Source organism: Entelurus aequoreus, linkage group LG03 (genome assembly GCF_033978785.1).
Source record: "Entelurus aequoreus isolate RoL-2023_Sb linkage group LG03, RoL_Eaeq_v1.1, whole genome shotgun sequence".
Classification (NCBI taxonomy): Eukaryota; Metazoa; Chordata; class Actinopteri; order Syngnathiformes; family Syngnathidae; genus Entelurus; species Entelurus aequoreus.
Window position 1 is genome coordinate 81,416,118 of NC_084733.1, and position 24,309 is coordinate 81,440,426.

General features: G+C 44.5%; 2 protein-coding genes across 3 annotated transcripts in view; one reads left to right on the forward strand and one right to left on the reverse strand.

Moving 5' to 3' along the window:
• The first annotated feature begins 2,444 nt into the window (after positions 1 to 2,444).
• afg3l1 (AFG3-like AAA ATPase 1) lies at positions 2,445 to 18,646 on the forward strand. Its single transcript, XM_062042900.1, has 16 exons — positions 2,445 to 2,716; positions 5,326 to 5,389; positions 6,228 to 6,316; positions 6,387 to 6,536; positions 6,622 to 6,693; positions 7,713 to 7,837; positions 11,927 to 12,197; positions 12,261 to 12,398; positions 12,463 to 12,616; positions 12,680 to 12,787; positions 12,845 to 12,970; positions 15,618 to 15,728; positions 15,789 to 15,904; positions 15,972 to 16,172; positions 17,814 to 18,008; positions 18,073 to 18,646. Exons 1-16 carry the CDS (start codon positions 2,585 to 2,587, stop codon positions 18,313 to 18,315), a joined length of 2,295 nt encoding a protein of 764 aa, XP_061898884.1. The 5' UTR covers positions 2,445 to 2,584; the 3' UTR covers positions 18,316 to 18,646.
• The window catches only part of LOC133646945 (voltage-dependent calcium channel subunit alpha-2/delta-4-like), an 83,827-nt gene continuing 77,187 nt past the window's right edge, over positions 17,670 to 24,309 (reverse strand). For both annotated transcript variants that reach the window (XM_062042898.1, XM_062042897.1), the window contains exons 37-42: positions 22,462 to 22,517; positions 22,326 to 22,346; positions 22,144 to 22,261; positions 19,109 to 19,229; positions 18,952 to 19,029; positions 17,670 to 18,888 (exon numbers count right to left, since the gene is read on the reverse strand). In XM_062042898.1, coding sequence (XP_061898882.1) covers positions 18,787 to 18,888; positions 18,952 to 19,029; positions 19,109 to 19,229; positions 22,144 to 22,261; positions 22,326 to 22,346; positions 22,462 to 22,517 — 496 coding nt within the window. In that variant the 3' untranslated portion in view covers positions 17,670 to 18,786. The remainder of the gene's footprint in view (positions 18,889 to 18,951; positions 19,030 to 19,108; positions 19,230 to 22,143; positions 22,262 to 22,325; positions 22,347 to 22,461; positions 22,518 to 24,309) is intronic.

Below are 24,309 nucleotides of genomic sequence, written 5' to 3' on the forward strand. Positions count from 1 at the left end.
TTCAGAACTAACCACTCCACTGACACATGCCTTCTCTATCTGAGCGACCACATCAAACATGAGGTGGACGCGGGCAAATACTGCGGCATGGTCATGCTGGACCTTCAGAAGGCCTTTGACACCGTTAACCACGCTATACTGTTGGATAAGCTCAGAGCAATCGGATTTAACAAAACCTCATGGAGCTGGATGCAATCTTACTTGGAGGGGAGGGAGCAGGTGGTAGAGGTGAACGGCACCGTGTCCCCCCCCCCCCTCTTGGTGAGCTGTGGAGTCCCCCAAGGCAGTATATTGGGACCTTTACTGTTCCTAATATACATAAACGACATGTCATCGGCATGCGACTGTGAATTGTTTTTGTTTGCGGATGACTCTGCCTTGCTGGTATCCGGCAAGGACAAGTCACAGGTGGAGAAAATCCTCACTGCTGAGCTCTGTAGAACTTGCACCTGGCTCGCTGACAACAAGCTATCCATACACTTGGGTAAAACAGAATCCATCCTGTTTGGGTCCCACATCAAACTTAAGAAAGTCAATGACTTCACCATAAAAGTAGGTGACATTGTTATCACCAGGAAAGATGAGGTCACCTACCTAGGTTCCATTCTAGAGGCTAACCTTTCCTGTGATAAAATGGTAACCAAGGTAATCAAAAAGGTTAACCAACGAACGAGATTTCTCTACAGAATTTCCTCTCTGGTCAACAAAAGCACCTTGAGGATTCTGGCGGGAACTCTCGTTCAACCCTTTTTCGATTACGCATGCACCTCCTGGTACCCTAGCACCTCCAAAACCCTCAAATCTAAACTCCAAACATCTCAGAACAAGCTAGTCAGGTTACTTCTAGACCTCCACCCCAGATCCCACCTCACTCCTACCCACTTCTCTAAAGTGGGCTGGCTCAAGGTGGAGGACAGAGTTAAACAACTTGCACTGAGCCAGTCTATAAAATCCGCTACACCTCCCTGATACCGAAGTACATGTCAAACTACTTCCTTAACGTAAATGACCGCCATAACCACAACACCAGGGGGTGCTCCACTAACCACGTTAAACCCAGATTCCGAACTAACAAAGGTCTTAACTCATTCTCTTTCTATGCCACATCAATGTGGAATGCGCTCCCAACAGGTATAAAAGAAAGGGCGTCTCTATCCTCCTTCAAAACCGCAATAAAAGTTCACCTCCAGGCAGCTACAACCCTAAACTAACACCCTCCCCGGATTGCTAATAATCAAATGTAAACAATCAAATGCAGATACATTTTCTTTTTCTTATGCCTTCTGATCTCTCTCTCTCTCTCTCTCTCTCTCTCTCTCTCTCTCTCTCTCTCTCTATATATATATATATATATGTCCACTACTTGATGTCCATACCCCCCCCCCTCCACACCCCTGATTGTAAATAATGTAAATAATTCAATGTGATTATCTTATGTGATGACTGTATTATGATGATAGTATATATGATAGTATATATCTGTATCATGAATCAATTTAAGTGGACCCCGACTTAAACAAGTTGAAAAACTTATTCGGGTGTTACCATTTAGTGGTCAATTGTACGGAATATGTACTTCACTGTGCAACCTACTAATAAAAGTCTCAATCAATAAAAAAAAACCTTATCTTTACCATAACTGGTTGTCCAAATTAGGCATAATAATGTGTTAATTCCACGACTGTATATATCGGTATTGGTTGATATCGGTATCTGTAATTAAGAGTTGGACAATATCGGATATTGGCAAAAAAGCCATTATCGGACATCCCTACCACAAAGTTTTTTCCCCTACAAACCAGCAAGTGGTCTTGTCTTCAAACATCAACTTCCGGTTCCGGTGTTCGAATATTTTGGCCAGATTTTTTTCTTTTTGCTGACTGGTAATTAATATTCTCTTGTATGAAGTTTAAAATGAAAGCCAGGATGTTTTTTTTTATTTCTCGTTATTGATTTTCGACACTAAAAAAACACTTTTTTTTTTAAATTTCATTTTTTGTATTTCAAAATAAAATTTGAATAAACCAATCGTTTTTAAAAATATTTTTAATTCCGGTTTGTACAACGAAAATCCAATGACCAAAACATACACTGACCCTTAACATTACCTCATTGACTTTGTGACTTATTTCTTAATTTATTCGTGTGTCGTAAAAAAAAAAAAAGCACCGTCACGCTTTTGAAACGTGGGGGGCGGGCCGTTCTTTTTCTCCACCAATCAGAGTAAACGTTTACAATGAGGCCCCTGTCTCTTGCCTTTTTGGCGCCTGACTTGTATTGAAATAATTGTATAATCAAATATAAATCTAATTCCTACTGCGATAATTATTTTCTATTTTTTGTATGTAACTATGTTGTTGTATTGAGGCAATAAAATGTTTTAAAATCAACAAAGGCGCCCCTTTTTTCATATTTTTCATCAGGCGTCGAAAGAGGCGGCACCTGCGGGTCCTTACATCATCGCCTCTTGACATTTCACGTTGCTCCTTGTTTCAATAACACGGCAGCCATGAAGCCAAAAGGAGGCAAAGAAGCCAATTTAACTTAAATTAAAGTATTATTTATCCGCGGAGAGTTTGAGCTGATGGCCTTGCACAGAATGTTGCAGCTTTTCAGGCTTGTGTCGGCGAACACTCGGCCTTTATGCAGGGCGGTCACGACGCGACTTGCGGCAGGACGAGGCTTCACTGGCGGATACAGAAGCTTCTCTCTCTCGGTAACTTATTTTAATTATATATGTTTGTTTTTATATTATTCCTACGTGTTAACCTCTTGTGTATTAACTTTAGGTCATTTTAACTAATTTTGTTAGGTTATATTGCCGAAAAGACATAAAACTAGCATACTACATAAAACTAGCCTACGAAACTTCTCATTTGTGCATTAATTTATTCTCAGAAAACTGTAGTCCAAGCTATAACGTCTTCAAGGTTCAGAGTTTACATAATATATAATAAACAGTTTACTATCTAAAGAAAATGTTTTGGTTGCCATGCTGTTTCACTTATTCAACAACAGTTAGTAAACACACAATGACACAAATGACTCCCTCATAAATGTATTGTGTGCTAAAATGGTGACACTATATGGATATAAATATGTTAAAACATATACAGCAGGGGTGTCAAACTCATTTTAGATTGGGGGCCACATGGAGAAATATCTACTCCCAAGTGGGCCGAACTGGTAAAATCACAGCACAATAACTTAAATAAAGACAACTTCAGAGTGTTTTCTTTGCTTAAAGATAGACCAAGCACATTCTGAAAATGTAATAGTAATAATAGTATTCACCTTTATTTGTCGGTATTTATACTCTCTGAATAAATTGTGTGATAATGTTCATCAGTCAACTCATTGGTGTTAATTTTAACACTGTTACATTGCACACAGTTTGAACAGTAACACTGTGTTCGGATATAGGAAAATAAAACACTGTACTTTTATAAAGTGATCCTTTGGCTCGATGGAGCGCATAACAGTTTGAGAATTACGGTTTTTGACAATACTGCTATAATAATAACCGCGATGTTTATGGTCACAATAACCGTGATGTGAAATTTGTTTTTAGTTACTCTCAGGTCACTTATGGTTTGTGTGTTAATAAATATCATATATACAACAGTGTTTCCCATAAACGGCCAAGATACCTGTGGTGGTGGGGGCGTGGCTATGGGCGGGGTCACCATGACATCATCGAATAATTTGCATAATTTACTACAATGATATGATTTTCTCTAAAAAGGCTCAAAAAATGTATACTTACTAATTAATAATAACAGTTTTGTTTTAAACGTCCATCCATCCATCCATTTTACAATATAATTACAACACTTTATGTACATTTTTATATTTACAGATTTGAACAATAAGTTATTCACTGAAATATATTTATTAATTGTGGTTCTTACAAAAAATATATCTTTTAAAATATAAAAGCTAAAATGTCTCTTAAAGCTCTGCCCCTTTAATTAGTGCATACTAAATAATTTAACTTTGGCCTACTACTACAACCATATTATTTACCAGCAACATAAAGTGAAACAGAGGCAGAGGTGTCCTGCCAGTCAGTAACAAATAAACAGAAAACAGTAATGGTCAAATACAAATAAGGCAACAAGAGAAGTATCCTACACTTCTCTTTTGTAAAGTAAATCTGAACAGCCTATATGGGCATCTACATCAAATATATGATTTGCCTGAGAAGCTGGACAGGACAAAAAAAAAAAGTACCGTATTTCCTTCAATAGCCGCAGGGGCGCTAATTAATTTAAAACCTCTTCTCACCCCTGCGTTTACCAAAAGCAGGCGAGATTGCCATGCATGCGGTAATTATTTTAAAACCTCTTCTCACTCCGGCGCTTACCTTATCATGAAAAGCACATTTAATTAAAAAAACGTTATTATGGTCTTACCTTTAGGTATAAATGAGTCCATGCCAGCTCCTTTTGAAGAAAAGCATCGATATAGAAGTCTTCCTTCAGTTTTAAAAGTCTCTCTGTCTCGATGGAGATCTTCCTTTTAAGTATTACCTCCTGCTTCGATTGAAAGTCCAGTTTAGAAAACTGTTTTATTTTAGATATGTAATCCTCCATGGTAAAATAAATGGCTGCGCAATATTGCTGCTGTTGTCTTCTTCTGCAGCACAGGTCTTCTGCAGTACCAGCAGTTGCAAGAAGGATCACTAGCGCCCTCTACCACCAGGAGGCGGGAATCATTTAATGACTCATGTTTGACCCGGCGGAAGTGCCAAGCATGTGCTAATTATTTTGTGAAACGAGTTTGACCCGGCTGTAATTCTAGGCATGCGAATACCATATTCCCGGCGCCAATTCAAGGAAATGCGGTATTATTATTATTTATTATTTATTTTTTTAATAAATTTTTTTTTTTAATTTGTGGCGGACGTAATTCTTTCGTGGCGGGCCGCCACAAATAAATGAATGTGTGGGAAACACTGTACAAATACTACATCGCCATGGTTATTATGATGATGCTGCTTCGAAGACTGGGTTGAGCCTTTTCAGAAAGTTGTGGCAAAAGTTGCCATGTTTTGAGGCTTGTTTTTTCCCCCACTAACATTGAAGCAACTTAATTTCATGATTTTGTTGTCAATTTTCACGTGTTTCTTGTAAGCTTATCCTAACTGAGCACATTTGGAAAACATACTGACCGACGTATTGATTTTACTCGTTAAAAGTAGACGCAAGATGGCAGCAAAGCACATACTCAGAATGTATTGTCAAATTACCGAACTGTTTTAATTCATGCAGGATTTCATTGAATTCTGAGAGGTTCTGATGGTGTTTCCCTTCTCTTTTCCAGAACTTCCTGTCCAATCGCAACTTTCAGACAGCTCAGCGACGCTTATACTCCAGTGAGCCTAAAGGTGAGTGCCACCACTCCGGATGTCTCATCCAAACTAAGCCTTAGGCCACCATCTCCTCTTCTGGTTTTGTTGGTTTAGCTTCCATTGTGCTCTCTGTGTTGACATCCATGCTCTCAATGTCAAGTTCTTTCATGTGATGTAAAATTCCAGCATGAGGTAGCGTTCTTGCAGAACTTGCAACATAAACAAAAGAGAATTATAGAGTATGGTAGACATTTTTATGTCGTACTACAGTTTATATCGTAATATCACCAACTCACACAGTGCGTTGCAAAGATGCATAAATTAATATGATCAAGTTTTAATGGTAATTCAATTCGGGGTCAGGTGGGTCATGAGAGAAAATAATTCAGCAGCACTGACTTAAAAATCGTGTGGTCACTTTTTACTTTCTTTGACCATTTCAACCTGTAAATGTAAGGAGGTGAATAAAAACCTTCTATTTGCATTTTATATACTTTTATCATCTTTTACCTTCTACCTTCTAACTTGTTTTACCTTCAATTGACATTTTATTTACTTTGTATTTATTTTTTACTTCCAATTTACCTTTCATTAACCTTCAATTTGACTAATTTTACGTTCTTTTACCATTTGACGTACCTTCATCTTATTTTACCTTGTATTGACCTTTTTTTTTTTACCATATTTGACCTTTCATTTACCTTCTATTCACATTTAAACTTCTATTATCACCTTGTACCTTATTTATTTTGCTTTTCCTTCTTTTGGGGTTTTCATTAGTTACAGTTGTTACAGGATTGCTGGAAGCAACAGAATATGAGTCCAAGTTGTTGCAGCCATGTTGACGTGACAGAAATAAATGTTTTGTCTGAAGGAAAAGTTCCGGATGGGAAAGGGGGACGACGAGCAGGAGGTGGCAAGAGAGGAGCAGGCGGTAAAGATTGGTGGAGTCGGATGCAGAAGGTTAGACGGCCGATCAGATCACAGGAAGTTGTATCGCCGCTCCATCACTGATGATGCGTTTGGCGTGCAGGGCGACTTCCCGTGGGACGAGAAGGACTTCCGCTACATAGCGCTGGGTGTGGCCGGCGTCTCCTCCACCGTGCTGTACCTGTACTTCCGAGACGCGGGCCGAGAGATCAGCTGGAAGGACTTTGTGAACCGCTACCTGGGCCGAGGCATCGTGAGGCACTTTTGTTTGAAGACACCGATTGGTGTGCGCTCCAACCGCTCACTTCCTGCTTTTAACGGCCCACTTCCTGTCGCAGGTGGAACGTCTGGAGGTGGTCAACAAGCAGTATGTGCGTGTCGTCCTGGTGCCGGGCGCCGAGGCTGAAGCGGTGAGTGCCAAGGACGTCAAGTTGACTTCCTGTCATGGTGTCATGTGACGTCAAATTGAGGTTGGGTTGCTATCAGCACTTCAGTCATCAACAATTATGTCATCTGAGAAATGGACATTGTAACAGTGTAGGTCTGACTTGGTAGGATATGTACAGCGAGCGGTGACCATAGTGAGCTCAGTATGCTCAGAAAGCATAAGAACAAGTATATACATTTGATTATTTACAATCCGGGGAGGTGGGATGTGGTGGGTGGAGGGGGTTAGGCTAGGGTTGTAGCTGCCTGGAGGTGTTCTTTTAGTGTGGTTTTGAAGGAGGATAGAGATGCACTTTAAATTGGCCCTAGTGTGTGAATGTTGTCTGTCTATCTGTGTTGGCCAGGCGATGAGGTGGCGACTTGTCCAGGGTGTACCCTGCCTTCCGCCCGAATGCAGCTGAGATAGGCTCCAGCACCCCCCCCCCCCCCCCCCCCCCCCCCCCCCCCCCCCGCGACCCCAAAAGGGACAGGCGGTAGAAAATGGATGAATGGATGGGAGTGCATTCCATATTGATGTGGCATAGAAGGAGAATGAGTTGCCGTATTTTTCGGACTATAAGTCGCAGTTTTTTTCATAGTTTGGCCGGGGGTGCGACTTATACTCAGGAGCGACTTATCTGTGAAATTATTAACACATTACCGTAAAATATCAAATAATGTTATTTAGCTCATTCACGTAAGAGACTAGACGTATAAGATTTCATGGGATTTAGCGATTAGGAGTGACAGATTGTTTGGTAAACGTATAGCATGTTGTAATAAAAAATAGCGTAAAATAACGCAGTAACGCATCATGTAGTAACTGAGTTACTGAATAGACTACTCGTTACCGCTGAAAATAACGGCGTTACAGTAGTAACGCGTTAGTCCCAGCACTGGTGTCATATGACGTCGTTTAAATGACTTCCTGTTGTGATGTCATGTGATACCTTCTAAGTGACTTCCTGTCGTGGTGTCACGTGACATTGTGGCGTTTGTGCAGAGCTACATTTGGTTCAACATCGGCAGTGTGGACACGTTTGAGAGGAACTTGGAGACTGCTCATGTGGAACTGGGCATGGAGTCCACTCACCGCCCTGCTGTGGTCTACAGCTCAGAGACTGACGGGTCAGTCACACACTCTACTAATACACACACTAAATAGTGATACTATCCATCTAAATACTGATACCATACATGTAAATATTAATAGCATAGTATTAATATTTAGATGTATGCTACTGATATGTAGAGTATTGATATTTATATACTGTGGACTGGACTTTCACAATATTATGTCAGACCCACTCGACATCCATTGCTTTCGGTCTCCCCTAGAGGGGGGGGGGGGGTTACCCACATATGCGGTCCTCTCCAAGGTTTCTCATAGTCATTCACCGACGTCCCACTGGGGTGAGTTTTTCCTTGCCCGTATGTGGGCTCTGTACCGAGGATGTCGTTGTGGCTTGTGCAGCCCTTTGAGACACTTAATGAAATTAAACAATGGATGTCCGCTAACCTTTTTGCAACTCAACGCTAAGAAAACGGAAATGCTGATTATCGGTCCTGCTAGACACCAACATCTATTTAATAATACCACCTTAACATTTGACAACCAAACAATTAAACAAGGAGACTCGGTAAAGAATCTGGGTATTATCTTCGACCCAACTCTCTCGTTTGAGTCACACATTAAGAGTGTTACTAAAACGGCCTTCTTTCATCTCGTAATATCGCTAAAATTCGTTCCATCTTGTCCACTAGCGACGCTGAGATCATTATTCATGCGTTCGTTACGTCTCGTCTCGATTACTGTAACGTATTATTTTCGGGCCTCCCTATGTCTAGCATTAAAAGATTACAGTTGGTACAAAATGCGGCTGCAAGGCTTTTGACAAAAACAAGAAAGTTTGATCATATTACGCCTATACTGGCTCACTTGCACTGGCTTCCTGTGCACTTAAGATGCGACTTTAGGTTTTACTACTTACGTATAAAATATTACACGGTTTAGCTCCAGCCTATCTCGCCGATTGTATTGTACCATATGTCCCGACAAGAAATCTGCGTTCAAGAACTCCGGCTTATTAGTGATTCCCAGAGCCAAAAAAAAGTCTGCGGGCTATAGAGCGTTTTCTATTCGGGCTCCAGTACTCTGGAATGCCCTCCCGGTAACAGTTAGAGATGCTACCTCAGTAGAAGCATTTAAGTCCCATCTTAAAACTCATTTGTATAATCTAGCCTTTAAATAGACCCCCCCTTTTTTAGACCAGTTGATCTGCCGTTTCTTTTCTTCTCTCCTCTTCTCCCCTGTCCCTTGCGAGGGGAGTCGCATAGGTCCGGTGGCCATGGATGAAGTGCTGGCTGTCCAGAGCCGGGACCCCGGGTGGACCACTAGCCTGTGCATCGGTTGGGGACATCTCTGCGCTGCTGACCCGTCTCCGCTCGGGATGGTTTCCTGTTGGCCCCGCTGTGGACTGGACTCCCGCTGATGTGTTGGATCCACTGTGGACTGGACTTTCACAATGTTATGTCAGACCCACTCGACATCCGTTGCTTTCGGTCTCCCCTAGAGGGGGGGGGTTACCCACATATGCGGTCCTCTCCAAGGTTTCTCATAGTCATTCACCGACGTCCCACTGGGGTGAGTTTTTCCTTGCCCGTATGTGGGCTCTGTACCGAGGATGTCGTTGTGGCTTGTACAGCCCTTTGAGACACTTGTGATTTAGGGCTATATAAATAAACATTGATTGATTGATTGACTTGTGATTTAGGGCTATATAAATAAACATTGATTGATTGATTGATATATAAATATCAATACTGTCTGTTTAAATATTAACACAGTCTAAATGTCATACATCTAAATACTGATATCTTATCTAAATATTGATACCATATATCTAAATATTGATAATTGTAGATGCTAACATGTGTTTGAATCAAATATATCAAAAGTTATCTACCAAAATAGACTTTGACCTTGTTTGCTGCTAGGAAGTATGCATAAATATTGACATCATGATTTATTGATGTGGTGAAATATCCTCTCTGTTTGACACATTTGTCCACCATCTTTCTTTCACTTTTCTAAACCTTCTTTGGGCACTTTGCTCTCTTTCTTCCTCTTCTCTCAGCCAACTTTTCTTTCTCTCTCACTCTCTGTTTCATTCTCTCTCACTCTTTCCTTATTGCTCTCATTCTTTTATTTACCTCTCTCACTTGTTCTTTTTCTTTACCTCTCCCTTTTTCTATCTCTCTCTCTCTTATACTTTTTCTTTCTTTCTGTTTTTCTGCTTTCTTTACTTTATTCTTTTGCTCTCTTTTCTCTTTCTTTATCTCTCTACTTGATATCACATCATACCAACAGTTGTACACGGCCTCAACTCTACTTTGTGTGTGTCCATGTTTGTGTGTTAATGTGTGTGTGGGTGTCCATGTTTTTGTGTGTGTGTGTCCATGTTTGTCCATTTCTGTGTGGGTCCGTGTTTGTGTGTGTGTGTGTGTGTTTTTTGTGTCCCCTTGTTTGTGTGTCTGTTTGTGTGTGAGTGTCCGTGTTTGTGTGAATGTGTCCGTGTGTGTGTGTGTCCACGTTTGTATGTGTCCATGTTTGTTTCTGTGTTTGTGTGTCCATGTTTGTGTGTGCGTGTACGTGTGTGTCCATGTTTGTTTCTGTGTTTGTGTGTCCATGTTTGTGTGTGTGTGTGTGTGTGTGTGTGTGTGTGTGTGTCCATGTTTGAGTCTGTTTGTGTGTCCACGTTTGTATGTGTCCATGTTTGTTTCTGTGTATGTTTGTGTGTCCCATGTTTGTGTGTGGGTGTCCATTTATTAATGTGTGTGTCCATGTTTGTGTGTCCCATGTTTGTGTGTGTGTGGGTCTCCATGTTTTTGTGTGTGTCTGTTTGTGTGTCCGTGTTTGTGTGTTGGTGTGTCCATGTTTGTGTGTCCCATGTTTTTGTGTGTGTCTGTTTGTGTGTCCCATGTTTGTGTGTTGGTGTGTCCATGTTTGTGTGTGTGTGGGTGTCCCATGTTTTTGTGTGTGTCTGTTTGTGTGTCCATTTGTTTATGTCCGTGTGTGTGTGTGTGTTTGTGATTCCATTTTTGTAATTGTCCTTGTTTGTGTGTCCGTGTTTATGTGTTAATGTGTGTGTGGGTGTGTCCATTTTTGTGTGTCCATTTCTGTGGGTCTGTGTTTTGTGTGAGTGTGTGTCTGTTTGTGTGTCCCCTTGTTTGTGTGTGTCCCCTTGTTTGTTTGTGTGAGTGTGTTTGTGTGAATGTGACCGTGTGTGTGTCCACGTTTGTATGTGTCCATGTTTGTTTCTGTTTGTGTGTCCATGTTTGTGTGTGTGTGTGTGTGTCCATGTTTGAGTCTGTTTGTGTGTCCATGTTTGTGTTTCCCATGTTTGTGTGTTTATGTTTCCATGTTTGTGTGTCCCATGTTTGGTGCGCGTGTCCATGTTTGTGTGTCCCATGTTTGTGTGGGTGTCCATGTTTTTAATGTGTGTCCATGTTTGTGTGTTTGTGTTTCCATGTTTGTGTGTCCCATGTTTGTGTGTGGGTGTCCATGTTTGTGTGTCCCATGTTTGTGTGTGGGTGTCCATGTTTGTGTGTCCCATGTTTGTGTGGGTGTCCATGTTTTTAATGTGTGTCCATGTTTGTGTGTTTGTGTTTCCATGTTTGTGTGTCCCATGTTTGTGTGTGGGTGTCCATGTTTGTGTGTCCCATGTTTGTGTGGGTGTCCATGTTTTTAATGTGTGTCCATGTTTGTGTGTTTGTGTTTCCATGTTTGTGTGTCCCATGTTTGTGTGTGGGTGTCCATGTTTGTGTGTCCCATGTTTGTGTGTGGGTGTCCATGTTTGTGTGTCCCATGTTTGTGTGTTTGTGTTTCCATGTTTGTGTGTCCCATGTTTGTGTGTGGGTGTCCATGTTTTAATGTGTGTGTCCCATGTTTGTGTGTGCCTGTCCATGTTTGTGTGTCCCATGTTTGTGTGTGGGTGTCCATGTTTGTGTGTCCCATGTTTGTGTGGGTGTCCATGTTTTTGTGTGTGTCCATTTGTTTATGTCCGTGTGTGTGTTTGTGATTCCATTTTTGTAAGTGTCCCTGTTTGTGTCCGTGTATATGTGTCTATTTGTCCATTTTTGTGTCCATGTGTGTGTGTGTCTGTGTGTGTGTGTCCATGTTTTTGTGTAATTTTTTTTGTTTGTGTGTGTGCGCAGCTCTTTCTTCATGAGCATTATTCCCACGCTGCTGCTCATCGGCTTCCTGCTCTTCAACCTGCGGCGAGGGCCCATGGGGGCGGGGCCAGGCGGCGGAAGGGGCGGGCCCTTCAGCATGAGCGAGTCGACGGCCAAGATGATGAAGGACAACATCGAGGTGAAGTTCAAGGACGTGGCGGGCTGCGAGGAGGCCAAGCTGGAGATCCTGGAGTTCGTCAACTTCCTGAAGAACCCTCAGCAGTACCAGGACCTCGGCGCCAAGATCCCAAAGGTGACCAGGAGCACGCGGCGGCGACGGCGTCCGTCCCGCTAAACGTGTCCCTGTCTCTCCAAGGGCGCCGTGCTTTCCGGACCTCCCGGCACCGGCAAGACCCTCCTGGCTAAAGCCACCGCGGGCGAAGCCAACGTTCCTTTCATCACCGTCAACGGCTCGGAGTTCCTGGAGATGTTTGTGGGCGTGGGCCCCGCCAGGGTGAGCATCGAGGCGGCGGACGTGCGACGCCAGCGCGGCCCTGATTGCGCTCTGTCCCCCGCAGGTGAGGGACATGTTCGCCATGGCCAGGAAGAACGCGCCCTGCATCCTCTTCATCGACGAGATCGACGCCGTGGGCCGCAAGCGAGGAGGCGGGAACTTTGGCGGTCAGAGCGAGCAGGAGAACACGCTCAACCAGCTGCTGGTGGAGATGGACGGTGAGATCCTCAACACGCCAAGTCCTCCTCACGCTCTCCTGGAACCTCTCCTGTGACCCGCAGGCTTCAACACGGCCACCAACGTGGTGGTTCTGGCCGGGACCAACAGACCCGACATCCTGGACCCCGCCCTCATGAGACCGGGACGCTTTGATAGGCAGATCTACATCGGTAGGTGATTCACTGTCACTTCCTGTCACATGACGCCTCATTCCTGGCCGCCCTCAGGTCCGCCGGACATCAAAGGCCGGGCGTCCATCTTTAAAGTCCACCTGCGGCCCATCAAGCTGGACCCCAACATCGACAAGGACACCCTGGCCAGGAAGATGGCCGCCGCCACTCCGGGATTCACTGGTACGTTGCAGATAATATACCGTCATTTCCGGACTATAAGCCGCACCAGCTAAATTTAGGGGAAAATACAGATTGCTCCATATATAAGCCGCACCCGACTATAAGCCGCAGGGTTTTGATGTGTAATTACCGTAGTATATAGGGGTTCCTGCTACCACGGAGGGGATTGTCGGGACAGAGATGACTGTTTGGGAACGTAAAGCTTCCCATTTATTAACAATGAATCTTTCAATCATTCAATCAAACTTTCACATCTTTGACATGGCGAACAGCATTCGTGCAGAGTACAAATAATACAACGGTGCAAAGTAATACAAAGTGCTCGCCTGTACGTTATCAAAATAACCAGCCTACTGGTATATGAAAAGTCAGTCTTTAATCACTGTGTCATCGTCTTCCTCCTGCGTACTAAAACCACCGAAATCCTCTTCGTCGGTGTCGGAGAAGAACAGGCCGTGAATAAGCCGCACCCTTGTATAAGCCGCAGGGACCAGAACGAGGGGAAAATGTAGCGGCTTATAGTCCGGAAATTACGGTACGTTGTATACATTTTGACATATTTAATGTGTTTACAACCACAGCCACCTCCATGCTAAAGTCCATAGAGATAACTGCTGATGTAGCATTCTTTGCAACTACAGATGTCCCATAATGGCCTGTTTGCCGATATTCCAATATTGTCCAACTCTTAATTACCGATTCCGATATCAACCGATACCGATGGAATTAACACGTTATTATGCCTAATTTTGTTGTGGTGCCCCGCTGGATGCATTAAACAATGTAACAAGGTTTTCTAAAATAAATCAACTCAAGTTATGGAAAAAAATGCCAACATGGCACTGCCATATTTATTATTGAAGTCACAAAGTGCATTATTGTTTTTAACATGCCTCAAAACAGCAGCTTGGAATTTGGGACATGAAAATGGATTAGAAAAGACAGATTCAAAAAAAAAAATTAAAAAAAATTATATATATTTTATTATTATTTACTTGGTCTGTTTACATGGGACTTCCCGCGGGCCGGATTTTGGACGCTGGTGGGCTGTATCCGACCCGCGGGCCGTTGTTTGGGGACCCCTGGATTCGTCAAATAATCGGATAAAACACATTTTTTATTCTCTGTGTATTTTAGTGAAAATATTATTTTAGATTTTTCTGCTTGCCATAACGTTATTACCATCAATTTACCCTATATTTACCTTTTCATTTGCCTTATTTTACCTTCTATTTACTTTGTTGTACATTCTGCCTACCTTCTGGTGGGGTTTGGTGGTAGCAGGGGGTGTATATTGTAGCGTCCTGGAAGAGTTAGTGCTGCAAGGGGTTCCGGGTATTTGTTCTGTTGTGTTTCTGTTGTGTTACGGTGCGGATGTTCTCCCGAAATGTGTTTGTCATTCTTGTTTGGTGTGGGTTCACAGTGTGGCGCATATTTGTAACAGTGTTGACGTTGTTTATACGGTCACCCTCAGTGTGACCTGTATGGCTGTTGACCAAGTATGCCTTGCATTCACTTGTGCGTGTGAAAAGTCGTATATATTATGTGACTGGGCCGGCACGCAAAGGCAGTGCCTTTAAGGTTTATTGGCGCTCTGTACTTCTCCCAAAGTCCGTGTACACAGCGGCGTTTTAAAAAGTCATACATTTTACTTTTTGAAACCGATACGGATAATTTACGATATTACATTTTAAAGCATTTATAATATGGACATGTCTATTTGCAACACAATTGATCTTAAAACCATCAAACTACTGAAGTTTATATTGAAGCCAAACATTTCCCACAAATGTATGAAATGTAAAAAAACATTTCTTCATTTGTACTTTTGCTCAGTTATGGTGCTGAGGTCACGTCTTTGGCATTGGACTTTGAAACTGCCTTCAAAACAAAACCTTATTGGCTTGTTAACGTGCCGCTATTGAACTTTTTCCCATTTTTCAATGAACCATAGCTCTCTCGCACCGGCAGCACTCATGCATCCCCAGATCGTGGCACTCCCACCTCCATGTTTGACAGTAAACAAGACACACGTGTCTTTGTACTCCACACCTGGTTGCCAGCACACACGCTTTCCCCGCAGCAATGCTGGCGGCACTCATGCATCTGCTTTACGAACATAAACGCCACGGCAACGCCAGCAGCTTTCATGTGTATTTTATAAACAGACGCAGCCGAGATGCTTGCAACGCTCATACATTTATTTTACAAACGCAAGCACGGCAGCACTCGTACGTGTATTTTATAAACAAGCCTTGTAGAAATGCTGGCGGCACTCATACGTGCCTTTTACAAACACGAGTGCCACAGTAATTCTAGCAGTACATATGTCTATTTTACAAATGCAAGCGCCACAGCAATGTTGGCAGCATTCGTGCGTGTTTTTTAAAGAAGCGCTGCAGCACTCATACGTGTGTTTTAAGAACAAATGTTGCAGCACTCATGCGTGTATTTTTCACGGCAATAACAGTCATACAGCAATCTACTGGCAGTTAAGTGTAGACGTGTGTATGCTTAGTGAAGTATTAATATATGAGTATTAATATTAAATAAGTGTATGCTTAGTGAAGTATTAATACATGATAATTCATATTAAACAAGTGCATGGTTATTGCTGAGTGTGCATGTTTGTGTGCACCACACAAAGGGGCGGACATCGCCAACGTGTGCAACGAGGCGGCGCTGATCGCAGCACGACACCTGAACCCGCACGTCAGCCACAAGCACTTTGAGGCGGCCATCGACCGCGTCATCGGAGGTGAGTCGCCCGGCGGCGGTTTCCCGCGGGTCGGCCGTGACGCCTGACTTCCTGCCGCAGGTCTGGAGAAGAAGACCCAAGTGCTGCAGCCCGCGGAGAAGAAGACGGTGGCGTACCACGAAGCGGGCCACGCCATCGTGGGCTGGTTCCTGCAGCACGCCGACCCGCTGCTCAAGGTGGGCACGCGCACTCGCAGGCGCGAGCAAAGGGGCGGGGCTCTGACGGACGCGCTTGTGCTTTCAGGTGTCGATCATCCCGCGGGGAAAAGGTCTGGGTTACGCCCAGTACCTGCCCAGAGAGCAGTACTTGTACAGCCGCGAGCAGCTCTTTGACAGGATGTGCATGATGCTTGGCGGCCGCGTGGCCGAGCACGTCTTCTTCGACCGCATCACCACCGGCGCTCAGGACGACCTCAAGAAGGTGACGCAGTCCGCCTACGCACAGGTACGTGCACGCCCACATGCTCCCCCCATGGCGTCCACATAATTCCCCCCATGGCTCCCAGAAGTGTGCATATATGGCGCCTACATGGTTGTCCCCATGCTCCGCACATAGTGCCTATATGGTGCCCACATGTTCTCCCCCTATGAACCCCCTCGTTGCCTACATGGCGCCCACATAGTCGTCCCCATAGTGCCTATAAGGAGCCAACATGCTCTCCCCCTTTGCCACCCCTATGGTGCCCACAGGGTCATCCCATGATGCCCCAATGGCGCCCACATGGTTGTCCCCATACTACCCCCATAGTGCATATATGGCACCCACACAGTTGTTCTCATGGTGCCCACATAGTCGTCTCATGGTGCCTATAAGGAGCCAACATGCTCTCCCCCTATGGTGCCCACAGGGTCATCCCATGATGCCCCAATGGCGCCCACATGGTTGTCCCCATGCCACCCACATGCTCTCCCACTATAGTCCTGCCCATGGTGCCTACTTGTTTGTTCCCATGCTCCCCCCATAGTGCATATATGGTGCCCACATGCTCCCCCATGGTGCCCCAATGGCGCCCATATAAATGTGTCCCCATGGTGGCCACATGCTTCCCCCAAGGTGTCCAAATGGTGCCCACATGGTCGTCCCATGGTGCCTTGATAGCGCCCACATGCTTCTCCAATGGTGTCTGTATGGCGCCCACTCTCCATGCCACCCCCATGGTGCCCACATGCTCTCTCCCTATGGTGCCCACATGCTCTCCCATAGCGCCCACATGGTCGTCCCATGATGCCCCAATGGTGTCTATATTGCGCCCCACCCTCCATGCCACCCCTATGGTGCCCACATGCTCTCTCCCTATGCCTCCCCATGGTACCCACATGGTTGTCCCATGATTTCTCAATGGCACCCACATGGTTGTCCCCAAGGTGCCTTTATGGCACCCACATGCTTCCCTGATAGTGTCTATATTGTGCCCACATTCTCTCCCTATGCCAACCCCTATGCCCACCCCCATTGTGCCCACATGCTCTCTCCCTATGGTGCCCACATGGTCGTCCCATGATGTCCCAATGGTTGACCCCAAGGTGCCTTTATGCTGCCCACATGCTTGCCTGATAGTGTCTATATGGTGCCCACATTCTCTCCCTATGGTTCCCCCCATGGTCGTCCCATGATGCCCCAATGGTGCCCCTATGCTTTCCCGATGGTATCTATATGGCGCCCCACCCTCCATGCCACTCCTATGGTGCCCACATGCTCTCGCCCTATTCCTCCCCATGGAACCCACATGGTTGTCCCATGACGCCCCGATGGCGCCCACATGGTTGTCCCCAAGGTGCCTTTATGGTGCTCACATGCTTGCATGATAGTGTCTATATGGTGCCCACATTCTCTCTCTATTCCCCATGGCCCCCCCCCCCCCATGGTGCCCACATGCTCTTTCCCTATGCCTCCCCTTGATGCCCCGTTGGTGCCCACATGGTTGTCCCCAAAGTGCCTTCATGGCGCTCACATGCTTCCCTGATAGTCACTATATGGTGCCCACATTCTCTCCCTATGCCACCCCTATGGTCCCCCCCCATGGTGTCCTATGGTTCCTACACAGTTGGCACACAGTGTTATTTTTAACCGTCTTCTTTGCGGCAGGTGGTCCAGTTCGGCATGAGTGACAAGGTGGGCCAGGTGTCCTTCGACCTCCCCCGCCAGGGCGAGATGGTTCTGGAGAAGCCGTACAGCGAAGCCACGGCCGAGCTCATCGACCAGGAGGTGCGAGCGCTGGTGGACCGCGCCTACGAGCGCACGCTGCAGCTGATCCTGGACAAGAAGGACCTGGTGGAGCTGGTAGGTTCTAGAACCTTCTCTGCCAAACGGCGGGTTCGGGTAACTTGAGACCGCGTCTTCTCAGGTGGGCAAGCGTCTGCTGGAAAAGGAAGTCCTGGACAAGGCGGACATGTTGGAGCTGCTGGGACCGCGACCCTTCGAGGAGAAGTCCACGTACGAGGAGTTTGTGGAGGGCACAGGGAGCTTCGAGGAGGACACCAGTCTGCCTGAGGGGCTTAAAGACTGGAACCAGGAGAGAGGGGACGGTGGGGACGCTGACCCCGCCCCCGCCCCCTCCCCCACCCAGGACAGACAACAGGCTGTATAGAAACCCCAACAAGGACCTGAAGCCTGTGCAGTACATCAGTCAGCCAGCAGGACCTGCTATTCTATTTATTCACTCAAACTTTTTTAGCTCACTGATGTGTCAGAGTGAGACCTCCTGTGTCTCACACCAGCTTCCATCATGTGACAGAAGGTCACATGACCACATTTAGCCAGAATGTAACAGCTCCCATCTTTTTTTTTTGCTGAGAGGCTGAACCAGGACAGATTTTTATGACTACTTGTGAAAAAACTTAACTTACATGGAAATAAACAACTTTTATCAACATTTTTGTTCTGTTGGATTTTCAGAATAAAAGTCTGGCAGCACAAAACGTGCTTTGGCTTAAAAGTACATTTGTCTTCAATAATTTAGCTACAATCGTTTCACCGTCCAGCAGAGGGCGCCGTGTCCCCGCTTTGGAAACTGCAAGCGCTGACTTGACAAAACTAACTTCCTGCTCGGTTGTCATGGTTACGTCAGGCAAAGGCGGAGCAAAGAGACCAGCATAGAGGTGCAGAAAAGTGTGATTGACAGGTAGATGGTGGCCACACCCCCACAGTCCTTTGCGTTTTCCTGTTTGAAGAAAAGATTTCTATCATTAAATGTATCAGCGGAACAGATAAAAGGAGGACCCACCTTAGGGTGGTAGGCGTGGCACGACTCGGGACGCCGCCGCAACTTCTGCGACTTCATGCGGTTGCACTTGACCGTGGCGTTATGTTCGGGGGCGTTCAGGAAAAATGGCCACTGTTGGCGAGTGAAGTGGTGCGTGCAGGAGGCCGTTAATTAAAAGGATATATTTGATCTCTTTGGGCTGAAGCGGGATGGGACCGTACTGACGGGAGCAGTCGCAGTTGGCCTCCGTCACCACCAACGCCAGGTTGGAGTCAGGCACCTGCTGCACCACAAACATCCTACACACACACACACACACACACACACACACACACACACACACACACACACACACACACACACACACACACACACTATAATGTGTAATAGCATATATCTTGACACATAAATATTCACTTCAGGGGGCGTGGAAAAAATATATTCCCTAGAAAAATCTAACTGAACAAGTTCCAAACAGCCTGTTTAATGAACTGATGTTTTTAAAACATGTATTTATTTTTTCGTGTTTTATTTGTTTTGTTATATTTAAAAAAGGGGGAGCTATGATTTTTTGGGGGGGGGGGCGTAAGAGGCAAAAGCATGATAGTGTATACCTTGACACATACAGAGAAACATTCACTGCAGGGGGGGGCGTGAAAACATTATTTCCCCTAACTTTGAGCAAGTTCCAAATAGCCACTTTAATGCAATGCTTCTTAAATATTGGGGCGGGCCAAGGAGATGTCAGGAGAAAGGGGGGGCGTGAGAGGCAATAGTGTAATAGTGTGAAAAATATTATGACACTTGGGGGGGGGGGGGGGGGCGTGAAAGTATATCTTGACATACAGGAATATAATTCACTTCAGGGGGGTTGTGAAAAAATTATTTCCCCTATGAAAACATAGCTGAGCAAGTTACAAATAGCCCCTTTAATGCAATGCTTCATAAATAGTGGGCCCCCCCCCCCGGTGGGGGAGGTGTGAGATGTCAGGGGCAGGTAAGGGGTGTGAGAGACAATAGTGTAATAGCATCTTTAGTGTTAGTAAAGAACTGTCTTGATACATACAGATAAGAAACAAGCAATAACTTAATGAGCGGTATGAAAAAAATTCTGTCCCTTTGGGGGGCGTGAGAGGCAATAGCGTGATGGCGTATATCTTGACACATACAGATAAATACTCACTTCAGAGGGGGTGTGAAAAAAAAATTCCCCTAAAAAAATGTAACTGAGCAAGTTCCAAACAGCCCATTTAACGCAGTGCTTCTGAAATGGTGGTGGGGGGGAGCGTGAGAGGCAATAGTGTAATAGCATCTTTAGTGTTAGTAAATCAGTATTTTGACACATACAGATATAGGGGGCATGACCGGGGTGAGATGTCAGGGGGGGTGGGGGTGAGAGGCAATAGTGTAAACTGTAATAGCATCTTTAGTGTTAGTAAACGACTATCTTGACACATACAGATAAGAAACAAGCAATAACTTAATGGGGGGTGTGAAAAAAATTCTGTCCCTTAGGGGGGCGTGAGAGGCAATAGCGTGATGGCGTATATCCTGACACATACAGATAAATACTCACTTCAGAGGGGGTGTGGAAAAAAAATTTCCCCTAGAAAAATGTAACTGAGCAAGTTCCAAACAGCCCATTTACCGCAGTGCTTCTGAAATGGTGGTAGGGGGGAGCGTGAGAGGCAATAGTGTAATAGCATCTTTAGTGTTAGTAAATAAGTATTTTGACACATACAGATATAGGGGGCATGACCGGGGTGGGGGGGGGGGGGGGGGTGAGATGTCAAGGGAAAGGGGGCTTGAGAGGCAATAGTGTATTAGCATCTTTAGTGTTAGTAAAGAACTATCTTGGCACATGCAGATAAGAAATAAGCATTAACTTCAGGAGGGGGTGAAAATAATTATGTCCCTTGGGGGGAGGGGCGTGAGAGACAATAGTGTAATAGCATCTTTAGTGTTAGTAAAGAACTATCTTGACACATTCAGATAAAGATATAAGCATTAACTTCAGGAGGGGGGGGGGGGGGGGTGAAAATAATTACGTCCCTTTGGGGGGGCGTGAGAGGCAATAGTGTATTAGCATCTTTAGTGTTAGTAAATAACTATCTTGACACATACAGATAAGAAATAAGCATTAACTTCAGGAGGGGGGGTGGAAATAATTCTGTCCCTTTGGGGGGGCGTGAGAGGCAATAGTGTATTAGCATATTTAGTGTTAGTAAATAACTATCTTGACACAAAGATAAGTAATAAGCATTAACTTCAGGAGGGGGGTGAAAATAATTATGTCCCTTGGGGGGGCGTGAGAGGCAATAGTGTATTAGCATCTTTAGTGTTAGTAAATAACTATCTTGACACAAAGATAAGTAATAAGCATTAACTTCAGGAGGGGGGTGAAAATAATTATGTCCCTTGGGGGGGCGTGAGAGGCAATAGTGTAATAGCATTATAGTGTTAGTAAAGAACTATCTTGACACATTCAGATAAAGATATAAGCATTAACTTCAGGAGGGGGGGGGGGGTGAAAATAATTACGTCCCTTTGGGGGGGCGTGAGAGGCAATAGTGTATTAGCATCTTTAGTGTTAGTAAATAACTATCTTGACACATACAGATAAGAAATAAGCATTAACTTCAGGAGGGGGGGTGGAAATAATTCTGTCCCTTTGGGGGGGCGTGAGAGGCAATAGTGTATTAGCATATTTAGTGTTAGTAAATAACTATCTTGACACAAAGATAAGTAATAAGCATTAACTTCAGGAGGGGGGTGAAAATAATTATGTCCCTTGGGGGGGCGTGAGAGGCAATAGTGTATTAGCATCTTTAGTGTTAGTAAATAACTATCTTGACACAAAGATAAGTAATAAGCATTAACTTCAGGAGGGGGGTGAAAATAATTACGTCCCTTTGGGGGGGCGTGAGAGGCAATAGTGTATTAGCATATTTAGTGTTAGTAAATAACTATCTTGACACAAAGATAAGTAATAAGCATTAACTTCAGGAGGGGGGTGAAAATAATTATGTCCCTTGGAGGGGCGTGAGAGGCAATAGTGTATTAGCATATTTAGTGTTAGTAAATAACTATCTTGACACAAAGATAAGTAATAAGCATTAACTTCAGGAGGGGGGTGAAAATAATTCTGTCCCTTGGGGGGGCGTGAGAGGCAATCATTGAGAGCCACTGTCATAGGAGAAGAAAAGTGTGTACTTTTGGCAGCGTCCACACTTGATGATGCTGTTGGCCTCGCTGATGGAGGAGTCCAGCATGAAGACGGGGTAGGAGGTCTCACACGGGACCAGCGCCTCCACCTTCTTCTGCTTGTGACCTGCAACATGGACGCCCGTCACAACATGGCCTCCGGGAGACGCGGCGTGAGGACATGAACTTACTGGTGTGATAGCCGGCCTTGGCTGAATGACGAGGAAGATGACGCAACACAGGAGAGTGATGACATGAATGGATGGTGAATGAATGAGGAGGGAGTGAGTCTGCCCCTGCAGGCCAGGAGGGATGTGAGAGTCTTACCGTCCACTAAGTAGTCCGAGTGCCAGAAGAAACACCAGCTGAAGTCCAGCAGGAACCTGAACACAACATTTAGAGTTCTCATCAACACATTAGAGGAACACAGCACTGCTTCTCTATTAGTTTCTCTCACGCCCCCCTATGAAGGAGCCCTTTTTTCACCCCCCCAATGTGAATGTTTATTTATTTATCTGTCTGTACATGTGAAGACATACGTTATTACACTATTGCCTCTCACGCCCCCCGAAGTGAATGTTTGTTTATTTGTATCTTTATACACTATTACCTCTAACGCCCCCCAAAAGTGAATGTTTGTTTATTTGTATCTTTATACACTATTACCTCTCACGCCCCCCAAAAGTGAATGTTTGTTTATTTGTATCTTTATACACTATTACCTCTAACGCCCCCCAAAAGTGAATGTTTGTTTATTTGTATCTTTATACACTATTACCTCTCACGCCCCCCAAAAGTGAATGTTTGTTTATTTGTATCTTTATACACTATTACCTCTAACGCCCCCCAAAAGTGAATGTTTGTTTATTTGTACACTATTACCTCTCACGCCGCCCCCGAAGTGAATGTTTGTTTATTTGTATCTTTATACACTATTACCTCTAACGCCCCCAAAAGTGAATGTTTGTTTATTTGTATCTTTATACACTATTACCTCTCACGCCCCCCCAGGTGAATGTTTATTTATTTGTATCTTATACACTATTACCTCTCACGCCCCCCGAAGTGAATGTTTGTTTTGTATCTGTCAAGATGTATGCTACTGCATCTCACGCCTTCTCTTGAAATGAATGTTTATTTATTTGTATCCGTCAAGATATATGCTATTGCCTCTCACGCCCCCCCTGAAGTGAATGTTTATATGTATGTATCATTATACGCTATTGCACTATTGAATGTTTATTTATTGCTGTTTGTATCTGTCAAGATTTACGATATTGCCTCTCACGCCCCCGAAGTGAATGTTTGTTTAGTTGTATCTTTATACACTATTACCTCTCACGCCCCCCCGAAGTGAATGTTTATTTATTTGTATCTGTCAAAATATATGCTATTGCATCTCACGCCCCCTTTGAAGTGAATGTTTATTTATTTGTATCTAAATACACTTACTCTCACGCCCCCCCAAAGTGAATGTTTATTTTTTTGTATCTGTCAAGATATATGCTATTGCCTCTCACGCCCCCCCCCGAAGTTAATGTTTATATTATTGTGCCTGTCAAGATATATGCTATTGCCTCTCATGCCCCCCTGAAGTAAATGTTTATTTATTTGTGTCTGTCAAGACATATGCTATTACCTCTCACGCCCCCCTGAAGTAAATGTTTATTTATTTGTATCTGTCAAGATATACTGTATGCTATTGCCTCTCACGCCCCCTTGAAATAAATGTTTATTTATTTGTGTCTGTCAAGATATATAAATGATAAATGGGTTATACTTGTATAGCGCTTTTTCTACCTTCAAGGTACTCAAAGCGCTTTGACAGTATTTCCACATTCACCCATTCACACACACATTCACACACTGATGGAGGGAGCTGCCATGCAAGGCGCTACCAGCACCCATCAGGAGCAAGGGTGAAGTGTCTTGCCCAAGGACACAACGGACGTGACTAGGATGGTAGAAGGTGGGGATTGAACCCCAGTAACCAGCAACCGTCCGATTGCTGGCACGGCCACTCTACCAACTTTGCCACGCCGTCCCAGATATATGCTATTGCCTCTCACGCCCCCCTGAATTAAATGTATATTTATTTGTAACCGTCAAGATATACTGTATGCTATTACCTCTCACGCCCCCCGAAGTGAATGTTTATTTATTTGCATCTGTCAA

Excerpts from the sequence above, each read along its gene's own strand:
- afg3l1 (XM_062042900.1), top strand. The coding sequence starts at position 2,585 with ATGGCCTTGCACAGAATGTTGCAGCTTTTCAGGCTTGTGTCGGCGAAC. Across the intron at positions 6,317-6,386 it reads GGTGGAGTCGGATGCAGAAG|GGCGACTTCCCGTGGGACGA; the intron begins GTTAGACGGCCG and ends TTTGGCGTGCAG. Across the intron at positions 18,009-18,072 it reads AGAAGGACCTGGTGGAGCTG|GTGGGCAAGCGTCTGCTGGA; the intron begins GTAGGTTCTAGA and ends GCGTCTTCTCAG.